This window comes from Colius striatus, chromosome 1 (assembly GCF_028858725.1).
Source record: "Colius striatus isolate bColStr4 chromosome 1, bColStr4.1.hap1, whole genome shotgun sequence".
Taxonomy (NCBI): Eukaryota; Metazoa; Chordata; class Aves; order Coliiformes; family Coliidae; genus Colius; species Colius striatus.
The window spans coordinates 116,732,059-116,748,763 of record NC_084759.1 but is presented as its reverse complement, the minus strand read 5'-3'; the positions used below and the strand labels follow the sequence as shown (position 1 = coordinate 116,748,763).

The following is a 16,705-nucleotide window of genomic DNA, read 5'->3' as shown; positions in this document are numbered from 1 at the left end:
TGAAGTTAATAAATTGTGAATAATCTGGATTGAAATACAAATACAGTTTATTAGTGAATAGTTACCCACTGCATCTCTATACAATTCATTTTTCCTATGATTTCTGTTTGTGGAGTAAAGAAACATAAAACCCTCCCTAAACATGAAAGAAGCAAATTGTGAATATTCTTGTTCCCTCTTTTGCTTGTACAACTTCAACAGTATGACTTAGTGCACTATGTCTTTCTTTTAACTTGACAACTGCCAGGTCTGCATTTCAGGTCAGCTGCTTGGCAGCTGTGTCTCTTACACTTATTCTGCAAAGCTATGAAACTGGGGAGACTGTGTGTGTGTCTTGAACAGACAGAGAAGCTAAATACCCAAATTAATTTTAAAATGAGTATAATGTCACATAATCCAGTGACATCTTTTTGATCTGTGCAAGGAAATACTTTAAAGTTTGCACTCTTAGAATTCTCCTACTGTTTCCGTAATCAATCTGCATTTGCTTCACTTTCAGGTATCACCTAGCAGAAAACTATGGGCAATTTCAAGGGGCATGCCCTCCCTGGAAGCTTTTTCCTTCTTTTTGGCTTGTGGTGGTCAGTTAAGTATCCACTGAAGTATGCCTGTCGAAAAAACAAGAACACTTGCTATCTTGGTTCCAGGGCAGGTTTTCAGCGCTTGGAGTTTGTTGAAGGGATCATCAAAGCTGTCTTTGCTCTGATTGGTAAGTAAGGTGGACTTGGGCAGACAAGTCTGTGCCTTTTAACACTCCTAGGTTTGGTTTTTTTTTTTCACATTTTGTTCTCTGATGAAACATATCTAATTGTGTCTTGGTATTTTGAGCTTTGAACAACATGAATCTAAGCATTAGTGGGGCTACTGCTATTAATTACATAGTCACAATTGGAACGTGGTTTCCATTCATAGCACTCTTTTGGAGTTTCTTTGAGATTTCTTGACTATTTCACATCTGAGTGTTCATGTGCTGTTCACTACTTTTGGGAGGGACACAAGTTGTTTAGGTGACGTGCTTTCACACGCAGACTGGAAGCACCAGACTGTGAATGCATGGCTTTTCTATTTTGAATCCAGCCATCTCAGATGTCAGGAGTCTCCACTGAGTTATTGATAAAATAATGCAGATTATGTCAATCAAAAGTTAAAATATTCAAAGACTGAACTCCATATCTGCTGCAGAACTGTTGCAAGGGGATGGGAGTGAGAGGCTGTTTCTCCTATTGTTGTGGACTGGCCTGGGTGAAAACCCATGGGGATGGTTTAGTGAGCTGTGCAGCCAACTGGAAGTGCCTAGTTCTTATTTACATTCCAGCAGGCTGTTATGTTGGCAATTTACCTTTATAGGGTAAGGTAAATAAGAGATGACCTGAGGAGCTCAGCACGTGTGACTCTCAAGTTGAAAAGGATACTAATTTCTGGTATTTTTAGGTTCTATCTATCTACTCTTCTGTAGATGCTCAGAGTTCCCTGGTTTCTAATCAAAGTGCAGGTTGTGCCAAAATCTTGTTTGTGTTTTTCCTCTCAGGGAATTGTATCAGTTAAGATATGTCAGAAGTGATGTTATGTGTGCAGTATACACAATGATATGTTCCCCAAAATTATGAAAACATGACTAGTAGCATTAATTTTGAGATGTGAGTGGAGACATCTTTCCTCATCAATATCTAGAGGTAGCTGGGCAGCTAAAGCACTCATCTAATGTTTTATTTTCACATTGAAACAAAAAGCTATGATTTTAACATATGGTAATTTCAATTATGGCAAAAAACATGGACAAGAAGGCATGTCAAGAACAAATGGTAAAAACAGCAACGGGAGTAAAACCTGTTGTTTCTGTGTTAGGAAGTCTTGAAATAAAGGTGAAAAGCACTGCATTTGCTCTGCAATGTATCTACTTACACAACAGGATGCTGGCCCACATTTTATAAACAACATAATTAACTTTAATGTTTTAAAAGCATAACGTATTTTAAACCATTCTCAAACTTTGTTGATCTTATCAAATATCTCAAAGCAGCTTTCCCCTTGCTGGAGCACTGCAGCTAGTTAGCAAGACACTGAGGGGCCAAGGTAAGGGAGTTGATAGAGCAGCAGTTGAAATACTAACTCAATATACATTCTTGTGGGATCTTTAATAACTCTGCGTGGTAGAGGGATTTCCTTTTATGGCTTTATAGGAAAAATCTCCTTTCATTAGGAGTCTGAACTCTGCCATCCTGCATATTGCAGGGGACTAAAATCTTTCTTGTGAGGACTTTAGCATGTGCTACATTCGTGTTTGAACCACTGGAAAAGGCATCTGAAAAATTCAGAGGTCTACTACAATGGCAATTGATTTTTGTTGTCTTTTGGTTTGGTTTTTTTTAAAGAAGCATGGAATAGTTGAACTGGATAGAAGGGAGCAAAACTTAGCAATCATCCAGAGAACATTCAGGCCATGAGACTAAACCCCTGCTGTGTGGGGATATATTGTTGACTCCATTGTTTTTATAAAGACTTATCATGAATTTATACATTAAGCAGCAGGACAAATAGTTATACTTCTCCTTTCATGTGCAGGAATGGTGGCCGAGCAGTTTGTTCCTGATGGACCTCATCTGAAGTTGTATAATTATGAGGAAAAGCACTGGGATCACTTGATGAACTGGCAACATGCCACCATGTACCTTTTCTATGGTATTTCAGGGTTGGTTGACATCGTGGCTCATGGGACCAATGCATTGCCAGTGGCTATGGACAGGATGATGCTTTCCTTAGCAGTGTTTATTGAAGGTCAGTTTACCTCTCCCTGCAGAGGTATGTGTGAAACACACAGAGGAGTATCAGTATTTGGTCTGGCAGTCTCAAATCAGCCTTAGAGAATGAGCCTATGGGAGCCAGGTTTTTAACTCCTGCCCTCCTTAAACTGGTGGAGGATTCATCTGCACTTCAGCCCACAGCATGATCACATGTTGTAGAGGTGTGTCTGTGCTTTCCTAACTGTCTCAGCAACAGAAATTTTGTGAAAATAGCATTCCAACTTGTTTTGGGTAAGCACTCAGTAGCTCAGGCATGTGCTTCAACGTATGTACTGACATGCTATGCAACTTGTTAGCTAAAGCTGCTGTGAGTGCATGTACCTGCACGGTAATTGCATGCTGGAATTGCACTTGGAGACTCAACTTATGTTTTCTGAACTCACAGTATAGCTCATAGCATCGCTCTTGTTAAACTGAAGAGACGGATGAATGAGACTTTTTGTTAACGTGTTTTAAATGAAAGGTGATAGTGCTGCAGATTCCCATGCAATTTTCTGGTCTGAGCTCAAGAGTGGGAGTACATGGTACATAGGCATCAGTCTTAAAAAAATTACTCTCATTTGAACTGAGAGTTTATTGGCATAAAGAGAAATTGTAAAGGCTCACTGCTTTCTAAAAGCAATTGCAGGGAGCTTACATGGGAAGGAAATACCTTAAACTGGTCACTGAATTTATTCCAGGTTTTCTCTTTTGCTACCATCTTCATGGACGAGCCATGCTGGATGTCCATGTTCATCAGTTATTGCTATTTGCTATCTTTGGAGCTGCTGTTTGCATATTTCTGGAAGTTTTCTTCCGTGGCAGTATTGTGCTAGAGATGTTCCGTACCAGCCTCTGCATACTACAAGGCAGCTGGTTCTGGCAGGTAGGTCACTTTTCTACCTTAGGAATTTCTTCCTTCACCAAAATTAGTCATTTATCCCTCTGAAGATGTCTCACAAGTGGTATAATATGCCTTTTAAACACAGATGTCAAAGGACTCATAGAAAATAAAGCTTCCTTAAACTCTCATTAAAGAGAGATGAATGTAGTTACTGTTTTACAGACGAAGAAGCCATTTTTCTCCTAATGTCTTTTATTTGAATCAATAAAAAAGCTAAATTGGTTTTGTTGTATTCTCTCTTGTGGCTGAGCATCTCCTTTGATCTCTGTAACATCCTGTTCAGAATTTGCCAGCCAAATGGCAGTGGTTTTACAGCCCGGCAACATATGCTGTTCTTTATGAAGACAGTCCTCACTCTGTTAGCTACCAGAGCAGTGAGTAATGTACTGAACACTGTGTGAAGAGGAATGAAGACACAAATTTGCCTTCATGTTGGCTACCTCTTTCTGCTTTCTAAAAAGCATATAAACCATAGCAGCCAAGGTTTAAATGGTATTGGAACTCCCAATTCACATTAAGAGACTGAGTGATGTAAAGCCTCTCAGTTTTCCAAGGTTCAGAAGACAGAGTAAGTAACAGCCCAAACTTTTTCATTTCAGGGATATGGCTCCCAAAAGGATTCTGTAGCTGCTCATGTAGCTGTCATGCCTTCACTTACTTGTGATTCTATCCCATGAATAGCTATTTGATAGTGGCCCTTTCTACTGGCAAACAAGACAGACAATTTAATGAATTGCTGCAATCTTGTAAGAAATAGTAACGCTAGTGCTGATGTGTGTTTCATCTTATAGTGGAGAACTGAGGTCACTCCAGTGATTTTTCTTTCCGGCATGTCTAGACTGGCTTCCCTTTTTTATATGCTGGCCAGACACAATTAAGAAAAACATTTGCTGTTCCTTAGGAGAGCTGGACACTCAGCACCAAATCAAATATTTAGATACTTGCTCTGGCAAGAAGACAGACCTCCGAAAAGGCAGTGTTTTTCTATAAGTGAACTCAAGAACGTGGTGCTGCAGCACTTGCTGGCAGGTTTATTTTCATGTTTGTAAACGTTTCTTTGGTGATTTAAGAAGCTTTACATAAGAAGAGTTGGATGCAACCACTTATTCTTTGTTGTCTGCCTGGTCTAATTTTAGAGCAAGTTCTTTCTTTAGCTCTGGAGACAATGTGGGTTTTTGTTTCAAAGCGGAAAAAAAATGAAGAATTAAAAATACAAGAGATTTTAATGTGGCTTTTTTTCACACCCACATCAGGCTTCAACCCTATGTGTGACTGAAAACCACATATTGACTGCAGCATGACAAATTTGTAAAAGGTAAAGGGACTTTCTGTGTCATCAACACATTCATTCATTCAATACTCTGTGTGGAAATGCAAAATGTTCTCTCTCCTCCTCATTCCTCTTCTCCTCTTCCCAGCTCCTGAATTCTCAATTAAACTGCTGAGTGGTTACTATGTAGAGTCTTAGGCACTGCAGAGGATCGATCCTTGTCAGTGCAGACCCCCACATAGCCATGAAATTACTAGTTTCCCAGTTTATGAATTAATCTGAATCCGATCTTTCCCAGCTCTGAATAAATAAACTATGTATTTAATATAAATTTTTAGCTTTGGGTGAGAAAGCTCCATTTTTATGTAATTTCAAAACCAGACCTTTTTCCTGGATGATCGAGAAGAAATAAGCCTATGGTTCACCTTTGTTTATTAATTTATTATTCATCTTCTGAATCACATAATACATTCCCAGATGCTGTTGAGAAGAAGTGAGCCAGTGCCAATGGCCAGGCAGATTTGCTGGTTGGTGACATGCTTGCAGGTCCGACTATGCATGGCCAAGCACTGTCTCCTAACCTTACAGTACAGAATTATGATTGCTGCAGGACTTGTTGGGCCATCTTCTTAACTTGCTGAGCAAGAACAAGGGGTCTTTGGGACTAGCTCTACATCTTGAAAGGCATTTCTGCACAGAACATTGTAAAATGGTCCGTCACATCTGAGTGTGACTGCAAAACTGTTTTTAATAATAATCAGCACTACAAGAAAATGAAATGTCTGCCTTGTGATGAGTAGCATAATGCATCCAAGATGACATAGGATGACATTTTCTAAATATCTTTCATTTCATTACAGATTGGCTTTGTGCTTTATCCTCCAAATGGGAGCCCAGAGTGGAATCAGATGGATCATACTAATATGATGTTCCTGACCATGTGCTATTGCTGGCATTACGCCTTTGCTTTTCTGATACTTGCAGTGAATTACACAATTGTCAGCTGGTAAGATACTTGAAACACTGAAATTTAGAGATCTGTCTGTTTAGTCTAACAGGAGGCTTATTTTAGAAAAGTTTCACTGATAAATCAAAGTGTTTCTACTAGGCAATTAATAGTCTTGCAAGGTAAAGTAAAAAAGAAATATTGCTAATCAATGAAGACATGACTCATTGCTTCAGTAGAAAGGGGAAAAACATACATGAAGTACAGCACTGACACCATAATGCTTCTCATATAAAATTAGCTCTTTTTCATAGTCTTCCACATTTGTAAGTGTGTAGAAAGTTGAAAGAGGGAGAGATCTTTTTTGCCTACAGTATCTTTTCTCCCAGTGGTTATCTCTACTAACTGCAAGTTGCATAGTCAGCAGGCCTCATGACTGAAGAATATTGGACAGGTTTTATTACTAGCAATTTTCTGTCATTAGACCTGTTTTTCTTTTCATTAGCCAGATTCATCCCCTAATTTCTAAAGATAGCCCTTTTCCTTGCCTCTCAATGCTAATACTGACAAAATTTCAATTGTAGTTAGCTTGGTTGAAAAATTAACCTGATTCTGCCGTGCATGATCACTTTCTGCCCTCAGGACCTTAACAAGCCTTTGTCCACACTACCCTAAATGTGCTTATCAGCCCTTGCTTTACCCTTGCTATCCTAATTTCCCTATTTAATCATGCTTGGGCAATATGTAATATTTGCAGTCTTGATTTGCACTGATAGGGTGCAAATCATTTTGGATCTCAGTCCAAAAGGAACTGACATCCAAGACTGGGTAATTGGTTTATTGTGTAAAGGATGGCAACTGTAGAGAAGGTGACAAGCTTTTAGACTCCTGATGGCAGGAACAGTGGCTGTTGCACTGTTAGACAAGCCTCCCCAGGCTGACCGTGGCACTATGTGGGGAGCTTGACCAGACTCACTCTTCTTCACAACTTTATAGTACTCTTCCAAGAGAACACAAGCTATTGGTCTTGTACTTGCACAACGTAAAACTTTTTAGATGTTACACTGAGATTTGCTTAAGCTGTACGTCCTCAGAGTGTCCATAGGAACAAGATCTTACATGCAGTACATACAGGTGATGTTGCTACAGACAGAGCATACTAATGTTACAATACATGCTCGCTTTGTACGGTGATCACTCATGCTAAAATGCAGGTATTTACAATTAACATCTGGGGTAAAATTCTGCCCAGATTTTGCTTGAAATCACTGTCTCCTCTTTACAATGTCTTACACACTTTGACTCTTCCTAAATCAATCATTTTAACTCTCCAATATGATGCAAGAGTTGAGAAGGTTTTTTACCAAGTAAAAATGGCTATATGAACCTTTGAGATACTATTGACAACTCTTTCTTTTGTTCTTGTTTCCAGGGCAGTTCGTTCAAAGGTTAAACAGTCTCAGTCCATGGAATTGGGATTATTGAAAACATCTGAACGAGATCAGGAGTCCGAAGATGAAATTTAGTATGAGTATGGCTTGACTAGTTTACTCACTCTACCATTAGGCTAATTGGTGCCTCATTTCTAGATTTGTTTGCCATCTTACTCACTCTTTACTAAAACTTACTATGCAAATATCATCCCTTGAGTACTGTCTGCATCTAAACAGAGATGTCTTTATTTGCAGAGGGCAGACTTGGTATTGATTCGTGGTGCTCACACCAGTACCTTCTTTGTCACGTGCTTCAAAGAAAACCAGATTAACACCGGATAGACTTGAACTGGATGAAGTGGCATGATGAACTCTGTGTGTTTACCTAGTTAAAAACTAAACAAAAGGTTTTCCTATTCAGTTTCCATAATTAGAGTGTCCAAATAAGCATGTTTGTTTCTCTGCAAGTAACTGCATAAATAACTGTGCAGACCTGGAAAACAGTAGAACAGGATGAAAAAAATAAGAGTCTTGCAGCTATCTTGTACGATACCTTTGTATCTCTGCTTGTGGCTTTATGATAAATGAAAAGAACTACTCATTGCACACCCATTCAGCATTTCCCTCAAGAGTTTATCCACTCCTGCAGAGACATTACCTAGCTTGATAGGAGGACCAAAGAGGTGTATGATGATCAACAGTCATGGAAGTTATTCGTTCTGGTGCCTAGATAGTCCTTGATCTTTGCTATCACTTGACTTTGAAAGGCAGTGAAAGGGACTCTGCTCTTCCTCAGTGCCTGTAACCACTTTTCCAGAAAGGCCTAGGGATGTCTGGTGGGGCAGCACCCAGACGCAAAGCTAGTTTCTTTCCCAAAGTTATTTCATTTCCTTTGGTGGAATTCAGTAGTTTTCTGCAGGAATCGTAGCAGACTCTGGACCCAGCACCTGGGGCAGGAGTGGTTGATGCTGATCTGTGGATTGGATGAGATGAATTTGCATCCTTTTCCCCGTGTTGCCCTCTCAAGTGCTGGGCAGCCTACACAGTGCTGCATGGTGAACTGTGGGTTGGCAGATGTTGCCTTCATAGTAGCTCCATGCCTAACTACCCACAGCAGCAAGTGAATTAATAAATAATATTGCTTTAACTGTATTTATTGTCTTCATCAAAACTTAAGTCTTAATATGATGACAAAGACAGTGCTGTCCCCAACCCTCAGGGTCACTTGGAATCTGCTCCAACCTCAACTAAAGGGAAAAAAATGACATGTGGCAAAAGACATTAGAAAATGAAATTGTATATAAGCACATTGCCTTTAAGAGTTACACTTTCAAAGCATCCCTCTGAAATCTTCTGAAAGACTGGTATGGGCAGCTTGTGGCACAGCACCAGCTATGCGCTCTTCCAGAAGACTGAGCATGTGATGCATGCTGGTGGCTGTTGGCCATTTTACGTATCCATCAGTGGTAAGGTGGGCATTCTGGAAAACAGCCTCTTCCCTGTAGATTTCCTTCTTAAAATAATATTATTTTCTAATTATTTTTGGTGCAGGACAACAAATTCTGTTCAAATAGTGCCAGTTTGCCACCTTTAATGCTGCAGAAGTGTGTCTCTTCCATTACTCAGATATTTCCAGACGCTCCCAAGGGAATGCAGACCTGGACTCTGGTAGATGAACTCAAACAGTTTTGAGTTTCCCTTATATTTTTTCAATTGAACAAGAAAAATGAGTCACATAAAATTACTTATTCCGGTAAGCTTAGAAAGATGGGTAATAAAAATGTTTATAGTTCAAAGACATCTCAGGACTCAGAAAAAAAAAGAAAATTAAAGGGTTTTTATAAAGCTGTTTTACCTTTAATGCGACATAAACACACACTTCACTTTTAAGATCTACATTGTTTCCCCTTTTTCAAATAGCATCTTCCTTAACTGCACGTGCTGTTGATGCTGTGTTTTTGACTGCCAGGCTTATCCATGCTTTTTTAAAATTAGTGATGTCATTTATTCTGAAGGAATTCAGAAAGTACTTTACAGGAGCAATGCAAGTTTCTCCACTGCTTTTCTTGATAAATATGTTTAATACTGTACAAATATTAAGGTGCTAAAGGGATAACCTAAGCAGGAAGAAAATAATGATAAACTATCTAAGATTTCATTCTTTGAAGGCTTCAATTGTTCATTTAAATTATTTTTATAGAATGTTGCAAGCAGTATGAAGTGTCACTTGTAACCAGGTGTTAGTTTATTAGATTATCCAATTTCCTTTGGAAAGCAAGAATAGTTGGCAGGTGCACATTTCTATATTTACAAATGTAAAATGAGAACCTGCAAATTGATAGCCAAAACTCATTACATCTCTTAATAATTGTTTTCCCATCTTCAGTGTCTTTCTCTGAAGAGTCTTGAAGATTTTGACAAACTTTAATGATGTCTGTCTCAGGACATTCTAGTAAGCTAGGTGCTAGTACAGCATTTCTGTAGCTTCACATCTCAGCTTTACAGTGATCTCAGTGTAAACTCAATTAATTGATATTTACTCTGCTCTGCAAATCTAAGACTGGAGTTTCATTACTGTGGTTCTATTAAAGTCAGATTTTCTGTTGTCATAAGCCAAAAGGAAGATCCACAGCTTTGCTGAGCAGCTTGCCTGCTAAAGCAGGGGTACACTGGCTAAAAGCAGTGTGTCATTACACCCAGCTATAATCTTACTTTCATTGAACCATATCACTCTGGTCTCTGAACTGTTGAGAGTTTTTAAAGGGGAGAATTTTTTTTCTGTTAGTATGGTTGGGGTATAAATCTTCTGCAATGCTGGACAGTGAAGATGATGGCTATGTATCAAAGAGAACTTGGACATTACATGATAAGCCTAAGTGAGCTGTGAATGTGGAGGGTGTTTAGCAAACCCTCCTTTTGAAAAAATATACTTCTTCAGAAACAAAAGGTGCCAATACTTGATGGAGAGAGTAGCTGGCTGCCACGGTTCCTCCCATGACCACCTCATCCTAGTGGCTCTGGTTCTGTCCTTAACCATGCCCAGGCATTAGCCCAGTGGTGGTTGTAGGTCTGTGTGTTTTCTTTGGGAAAACTCGAAAAATAAGCCCATCAGACACATCTACTGGTTTTGGTGCAACCATGCTTAACAAAGATGCCTTTAAAGAAGCCCAGCCTGGATGTTAGTGCAGTCTGTGACACAGAACTGTAGATCAGGCTTCTTACAAAAACTCTTTGCGTAAGAAAAGGTGGCATTGGATTATTAAGCTGGAAAAGAAGCAAAAGGGAAAACAGATCTTGAAGCCTCAAAGAAATAATAGTCTCTTGGATTTAACTTTTAATACTTGCAGTTCATGCAGAGTGAGTTTCATAGTGGGTTTTTGTGCTTGATATGTTTTTGGTGCCACAAAGGAAAGAAACACCTTATTTCAGGGTGAATTTTGCTATGCAGAACACCTCACCCATTCTTCTCAAGCATTGTTCAAAAGAGATGCCTAGGAACAGTAAGGTGCCTATTACAATGAGGAAGGTGCATATTTCAGCATTTCTCTAGAGACAGATTTTGCTTGAGTTGAATGAGTGGACGGAAGTCTGTCAAGTTTACAAACACCACTCAGAAATAGGTAACTGCTCTTGAGAAAATTTAAATTATTGTTAAGTATCAGTGCCTTTGAAAAACTATATTGTAGTTTATAATACACAAAATATGCTTGTAATTTTATTTAAATAAAATTGATTTATTCATGTAAGACGTCTGTCATATTTTCAGAGGTCTGTAAGAGTAACATGTCTATCCCATCTCATCCTGCCCCTCCTGGACATTTGCATGATTTGCACTCATATTCAGGAAAGGTCAGCGCTGCCTTATCAAATTCCCTTGATTCTACTATTTCATCACCATGTGAAAACGACTCTTTTTAAGGTCTGTCCAGTAATGCTTCACAAATCCACAAAAGTCAAATGTTATGGAAAAAGGAGGTCTCAGATTCGAATCTGGTTTCCTGTGTCATACATACCTAATGGAGCAGCCAGCAAGCCAAGCAAGCAGAACTGCATGAACCAGATCTTTCTGTTTTGGCAAGCTTAATAATAAAAATATTTATTATTTTATCTGACTTTGCTCCTGCTGCCCGTTCCCGAAGGAAAACACAAAACAACCGAGGTCGTTTTATGCGGTGCTTTATTGAGGGCCCTAGGGACCTGAGGACTAGTGTCCAAAGTTAGAGCCCCCACTAACAGAAAATTTCACAGAGTTTATATACTTTCCACAAATGATTACTTCATCAGGTCCCCGTGATGTTTACCAGTTTTCTTAGACTTTAGGATTATGTTGTGCTCTTTCATGTAGTTACTTGAGACTATGCTTATCTGAATCCTCAACCAGAAATTTCCATAGATAACAAACAGGTAAACATTCGAGATAACGATTTCTTTGAGAAAAACAAGATTCAGCCTTCAGTATTCTTCACTAATCTCTTTGCTTTGTTTAAGCAAGAATGCACAAGCTCAGCATGCCCCACTAGTTCCCTAGACTGCTAGGTTACATCAACATCCCACACTGCTCACTAGGCCTCGATACAGACCTTAGCCTAACTACTTCTAACTTTCCATATACAGTAATGCTAACACTCCCTTTTACTTATAAGAAAAAAACCCTTTTTTTGCTGCAAGATGAAAATCATAGAATCATAGAATGGTAGGGTTGGAAGGGACATTCTGAAAAATATGAGATACTAAGTGCTGGCAACTACAGATTTTGTCCTCATCATATTTTTCACCAGTTTCTTAAATTAAAACTAGGGATCATATCTGAAAAATAGTAGCAAAAATTTTGGCCCCTCTCAGTCAGCATTTGAAGGAGAAATTGTTTTTTTAAATTTAAGATTACAGTCTTATGGCTTGCTTTCATCGTTCCATGGATTTGATATCACTTTGCTATGTACTTGACAGAGAGAATTTTTTGTCTATTATGGACAACTGTGGATGGGATGCACTTATCAGTAAATAAGAAAACTAAATTTCTCTAGGACAAGGTAAAGGAGAGAAAGTCAATATATCCCAGTTTATCATTTCATCCAGTTACAAATCTAAAAGTCACACATGACTTCTGGAAATTACCAGTCAGAAACTTCAAATATCTAGAAGTAGCTTTAAATAAACCAATTGAGGAATCAACCAGTTCGCATTCAATCAATCAATGTCACTGTATTCCACCTAGTTTCGGGCTGGGGTCAGCTATCTCCAGCCACATCACCTGCATGACTGCTTACTCTCATCATCAACCTCAAGGAGAAGCCAGTGACAAAATACACGCCCCATCTCTTTCAGCCAATCATGTAAAACGCACATTTTGGCATTGGCTCTGTGTAAGACATCAACTTCAGTGTATCAGAAGCTTGGCTCACAATAGGAGTTGCTTCCACCTGTGGGAATGACTTGGGACCTCACGTCCCAAGACGTTAGGGTGAGGCAAGGAGAAAGGCACGCATGCACAGTACGGGGAGCCTGGTCTTGGAATGGTTTTGGCTGAGCCAGAGAGAGCTCCCTCACTGTTTTCAGCAGACTGCAAAGGAGTTAGTAGCCAGAAGAAAGAAGCCATGGAGGATTAAACCACCCCCTGGACAACCAGGGAACAATGTGTCCTGGAGGAAAAAGAGCATTGCCAAGCCAGCAGCTTAAAAACAAGGCTGCTTCTGCAGTTTCTGGGTCCTTGACCACAGTTCTGGGTGCACACACACTGGCACTTTAGTCTGGATCAAGAGTGCTTTGGACCTTGCCTGCTTGTCCTAATATAAGTGCCAATGTTTGCAGTATGGAGGAGAGTCAGAGCACGGGAGCTGGAGTTGCTTCACAGGAAACAAAGTTTGATGGTGATCTTTGTGTGCGCCAGGCAATAATGAGAATCTGCATTCCTGGGACAAAACTAGAGTCACAAAACACCTGTAGCATGGAACAGTTGTGAAGTTCAAGTCCTTTGGCACCACTGATGAAGGCACACACATGGATAAGGGGTGGAGTTCATCTGACAGGAGGGAAGGAACCCATTAAAGTTTTATTATGAGGAATAGAAGATTAAATGTATCTTTTATTTACTTTATCTGCATGTCTGTAAAGTTTATTTGTTCAATATTCTGTAAATCAATCCTTTTTCCCCCCCCCGTATCTAAACCTAGCTTGAACTAAGAGTAAATAGGGCAACAATGAATTTCAATACTTCAGGTTCATTCACATTTAAAAGTAAGGCTCTAGAGGAAAACTTTGGTGTATTTGGTACTTCCTCCCACATGGTTCTGAACTACAGCAGCTGGGGGAAGGAGTTACTGGTACAGAACAGTTTTTTGATCTAAAAAGCCTTTTATCATGTGCAGAAGTGGAAGCAAGCCTGACTCCCAAGGACTGTGCAGCAACAGCACACCTGTTAAAAGGCAAAAAGACAAATGGAAATTTGCTGTGTACTTGGTTTTAAAATCTATTCTAGGTAAAATATGTGTTTACTCAAAATATGTGGGAGTAGAAAGCCCAATATTTGTCAAATAAGGCATAACTTGTCCTCAGACGACTTTTGCAGAACAGTAATTTCTAACTCTTTGCTATGAAATTGTTGCAGTTCATTTCTATATTTTATCCACTTCTTAGAATGGAAAGACATGTAAAAAGTACTTTAGAAACATAATTATAAATACTACAGCATACTTGGACTCAGAAAGACAACTCTTGCATACAGGCCATTGTCATTTAATTACAAAATATTCTGCAGGAGATAGTACCTAAGGCTTCAATGTCATGGTGAGGGCATGAAATTGGAGCAGAAATGGTTTTGTCTACATACTGTGGTTAGCAGCCATTGCCTCCCTGAGGAAGAGAAAGAAGAAATGGAAAATAGACTGTAGAGCTATACACCTAAATAGCTATTAAGCAATCAGAAATCATTCCCAGCACTCTAAGACTACAGGGAAGCTAAATTCATGGTATATAGCATTCCAGTCTGCCTCCAGAGTTATTTACCAGGGACTAGGTTCTTAGACACACTCCAGGATTTTTATGGCTCCTGTGGGGCAACCCCAGAGCAGTAATGCTGATTCCTTGCTCCTCATGGGAATGACAACAGGAGTGAGACTTGTATTGCTTTCCTGGAATTTTTACTAGTTTGTGACTCTGACTCAGCAAGATGCAGTTGACACATAAAAAAATGTCAAAGATGGTGTTTGCTGCCGGCACTACACTTTATTCAGGCTTGAAAACAAAAAAGAAAGGAAATAAGAAATGTCTGGCTCTAATTAAGTCTCAAAAGAAATGGAGGAAAGCAGAAGAAACACACCTATTACTCAAGAACATTTTTGTCTGTCTGCAGCTGCATCACATACAAATATGCAAGTAATAGGTTTTCTTTCAGTTTGATTATTTTATCATATAAATACAGTTTAATATTTTTATAAATAAGTGTATTGTCCTTTGGAAAGCATTTATCGACTTGTTTTGGTTGTGCCATCTGGTTCCTTATACCATATTTTTTTATTTAAGGCTTATATAAAATCTATGTGTGACATTAGAACTCTCCAATCTTTTTTGCTCACAACCCTACATCCACTTTCCAGATGACAAGCCATCTTCCATTTGCAAACCTGGACTTACAACCCAAGGTTTTGGACTCACAGTATTTTATAGATTTAAACACAACTTTTTGCTCAAAAATGTCCATGATGACATTAGCTATGTAAAGGAGTAAAGCATTAAACAGTAAGGGCAAAGTCAGTAACCAGAATAATCAATTCTTACTTCTTTCCATCTTTGTCATTTAAAATCTCTGCAGGTATGTAAAGTCCCTGCAATCACCTAGCAGCATTTCTACCAGCAAAGGACCCAGACCTGTGATTCAGAAGGGGACGTACTTTTAATATGCTGTAAACTTCAGACTTGGTGTTATGTTGGATGTAGCTTGACTTACATCCAACAGAAAGTATTGCTGAACAATTCTGTGACTCAGTTTCCCCATCTGCACAAATCACGCTTGCTTCTGCTTTGCTCTGTACAGGTCCTGCACAGGGACATGCATCTTCCTGTGTGTATCTTAGGCTCAGATTTAAAATATCTGCCCTTCTGAAAAGCAAAAATTTAACTGCTTATGGCAAGAAACTGTAATTAGGATGTGCAATAGTACTAAGCACTCTTTGTGGAGGAGATATTTCTTCCCAGCTAAGAATCACAGTTATTCACAGATTGCAGCAGTGAGATTGGTGGGGCATGCAGCTATCAGGCTGTTAGGGTTTGCCTAGGTGACTGTGCAAATGTATCTTAACCTGTGGGATGACCAGACAGTTGGACATTTGCTGGGGCCAGCCCTGGTGCTGTGCCCCCCAGCCTCTACCCATGGCTGCTCTTGCCAGGAAAAGGGCACCTCTGCTGCCCTGCTCCACGAGTCTCTGTGCAACACCCTTAGACAAAATTTGCAGTTTTGCACTTTCTTGAGTTAAAAGATTCAAGCATCTCCTCTGTGCCAGGTAGATGGCTGTTTCCTCCTACCCATGGCATGTGTGCCATAGCCCTTGTGCTCTCATCACATCCCTATGACAATCTCAGGACTGAGGTTCTTTTCTCTGTTTTCTGTGCTAATAACACAGAGAAAGAAGAGATCTAGGATGAGACACACTCACTGCTACCACAGGTGAACAGGCAGATCCCCATCCAGACATAGCTGTGTCAGAGATCCTGACTGCATGTTTGTCCCAGTACCAGTCACTGGTGTGACAGCACAGCCTGTCACTGATTAAAACCTTTGCAAAGAGGTCATTGTGACATTTGGGTGTCTGAAGAAACCTATCAACAATTTTGCAGCTCCTGTTTGTAAATGTAATCTTAATAATTACATTTCTTCATCCATTCCTGTGTCCTTAGGTATTTTCCTCAAAACAGTTTCTTGGTCATTAGAAATATTTGATATTTTCCATATAGATTTGGTTTTTATTGCCATCAAGGACATTAAGTGCATACTTTATCTTACTAATCTTTTTCTTGATAAGAGGAAAAAAAAATCTCAATAATCTTAGTACTGTGTTAAAGAAAGGGTAATATCTAGTGGTAGCAGTAGCAGCAGTATATAGTGGCTAAACCATTGGACTATATCCCAAGAGACCCAAGCCAATATTTTTGACTGAATTTCTCTGCATCACTGGCAAATCACATCAGGTTTTTAAGCCCCCTTTCTAGCACTGAAATGGATCTGCTTCAATAATTAAAAAAGTGAAACAAACCTCCTTTCCTCATCAAGGGCCACAGCTAAAGAATACATGTAAAAGCAAGGTTATCTTCCTACTTACATATAGAGTCTTCGTCCACTTATCACTGATATAAAACAGACAGTGTTTATTCCAACTAGTT

The 16,705-nt window shown here is 39.3% G+C and overlaps 1 protein-coding gene across 1 annotated transcript; it reads left to right on the top strand.

Moving 5' to 3' along the window:
* The first annotated feature begins 511 nt into the window (after nucleotides 1-511).
* On the top strand, nucleotides 512-8,387 carry TMEM45A (transmembrane protein 45A). Its single transcript, XM_061988701.1, has 6 exons — nucleotides 512-709; nucleotides 2,563-2,775; nucleotides 3,482-3,666; nucleotides 5,815-5,960; nucleotides 7,333-7,431; nucleotides 7,589-8,387. Exons 1-5 carry the CDS (start codon nucleotides 520-522, stop codon nucleotides 7,424-7,426), a joined length of 828 nt encoding a protein of 275 aa, XP_061844685.1. The 5' UTR covers nucleotides 512-519; the 3' UTR covers nucleotides 7,427-7,431; nucleotides 7,589-8,387.
* Nucleotides 8,388-16,705: the final 8,318 nt, after the last annotated feature.

Bases quoted from the DNA above. Each gene is read 5' to 3' on its own strand.
- TMEM45A (XM_061988701.1), top strand. From the start codon at position 520: ATGGGCAATTTCAAGGGGCATGCCCTCCCTGGAAGCTTTTTCCTTCTT. The intron at 3,667-5,814 runs GTAGGTCACTTT...ATTTCATTACAG, and splicing joins AAGGCAGCTGGTTCTGGCAG to ATTGGCTTTGTGCTTTATCC. The intron at 5,961-7,332 runs GTAAGATACTTG...TCTTGTTTCCAG, and splicing joins AATTACACAATTGTCAGCTG to GGCAGTTCGTTCAAAGGTTA.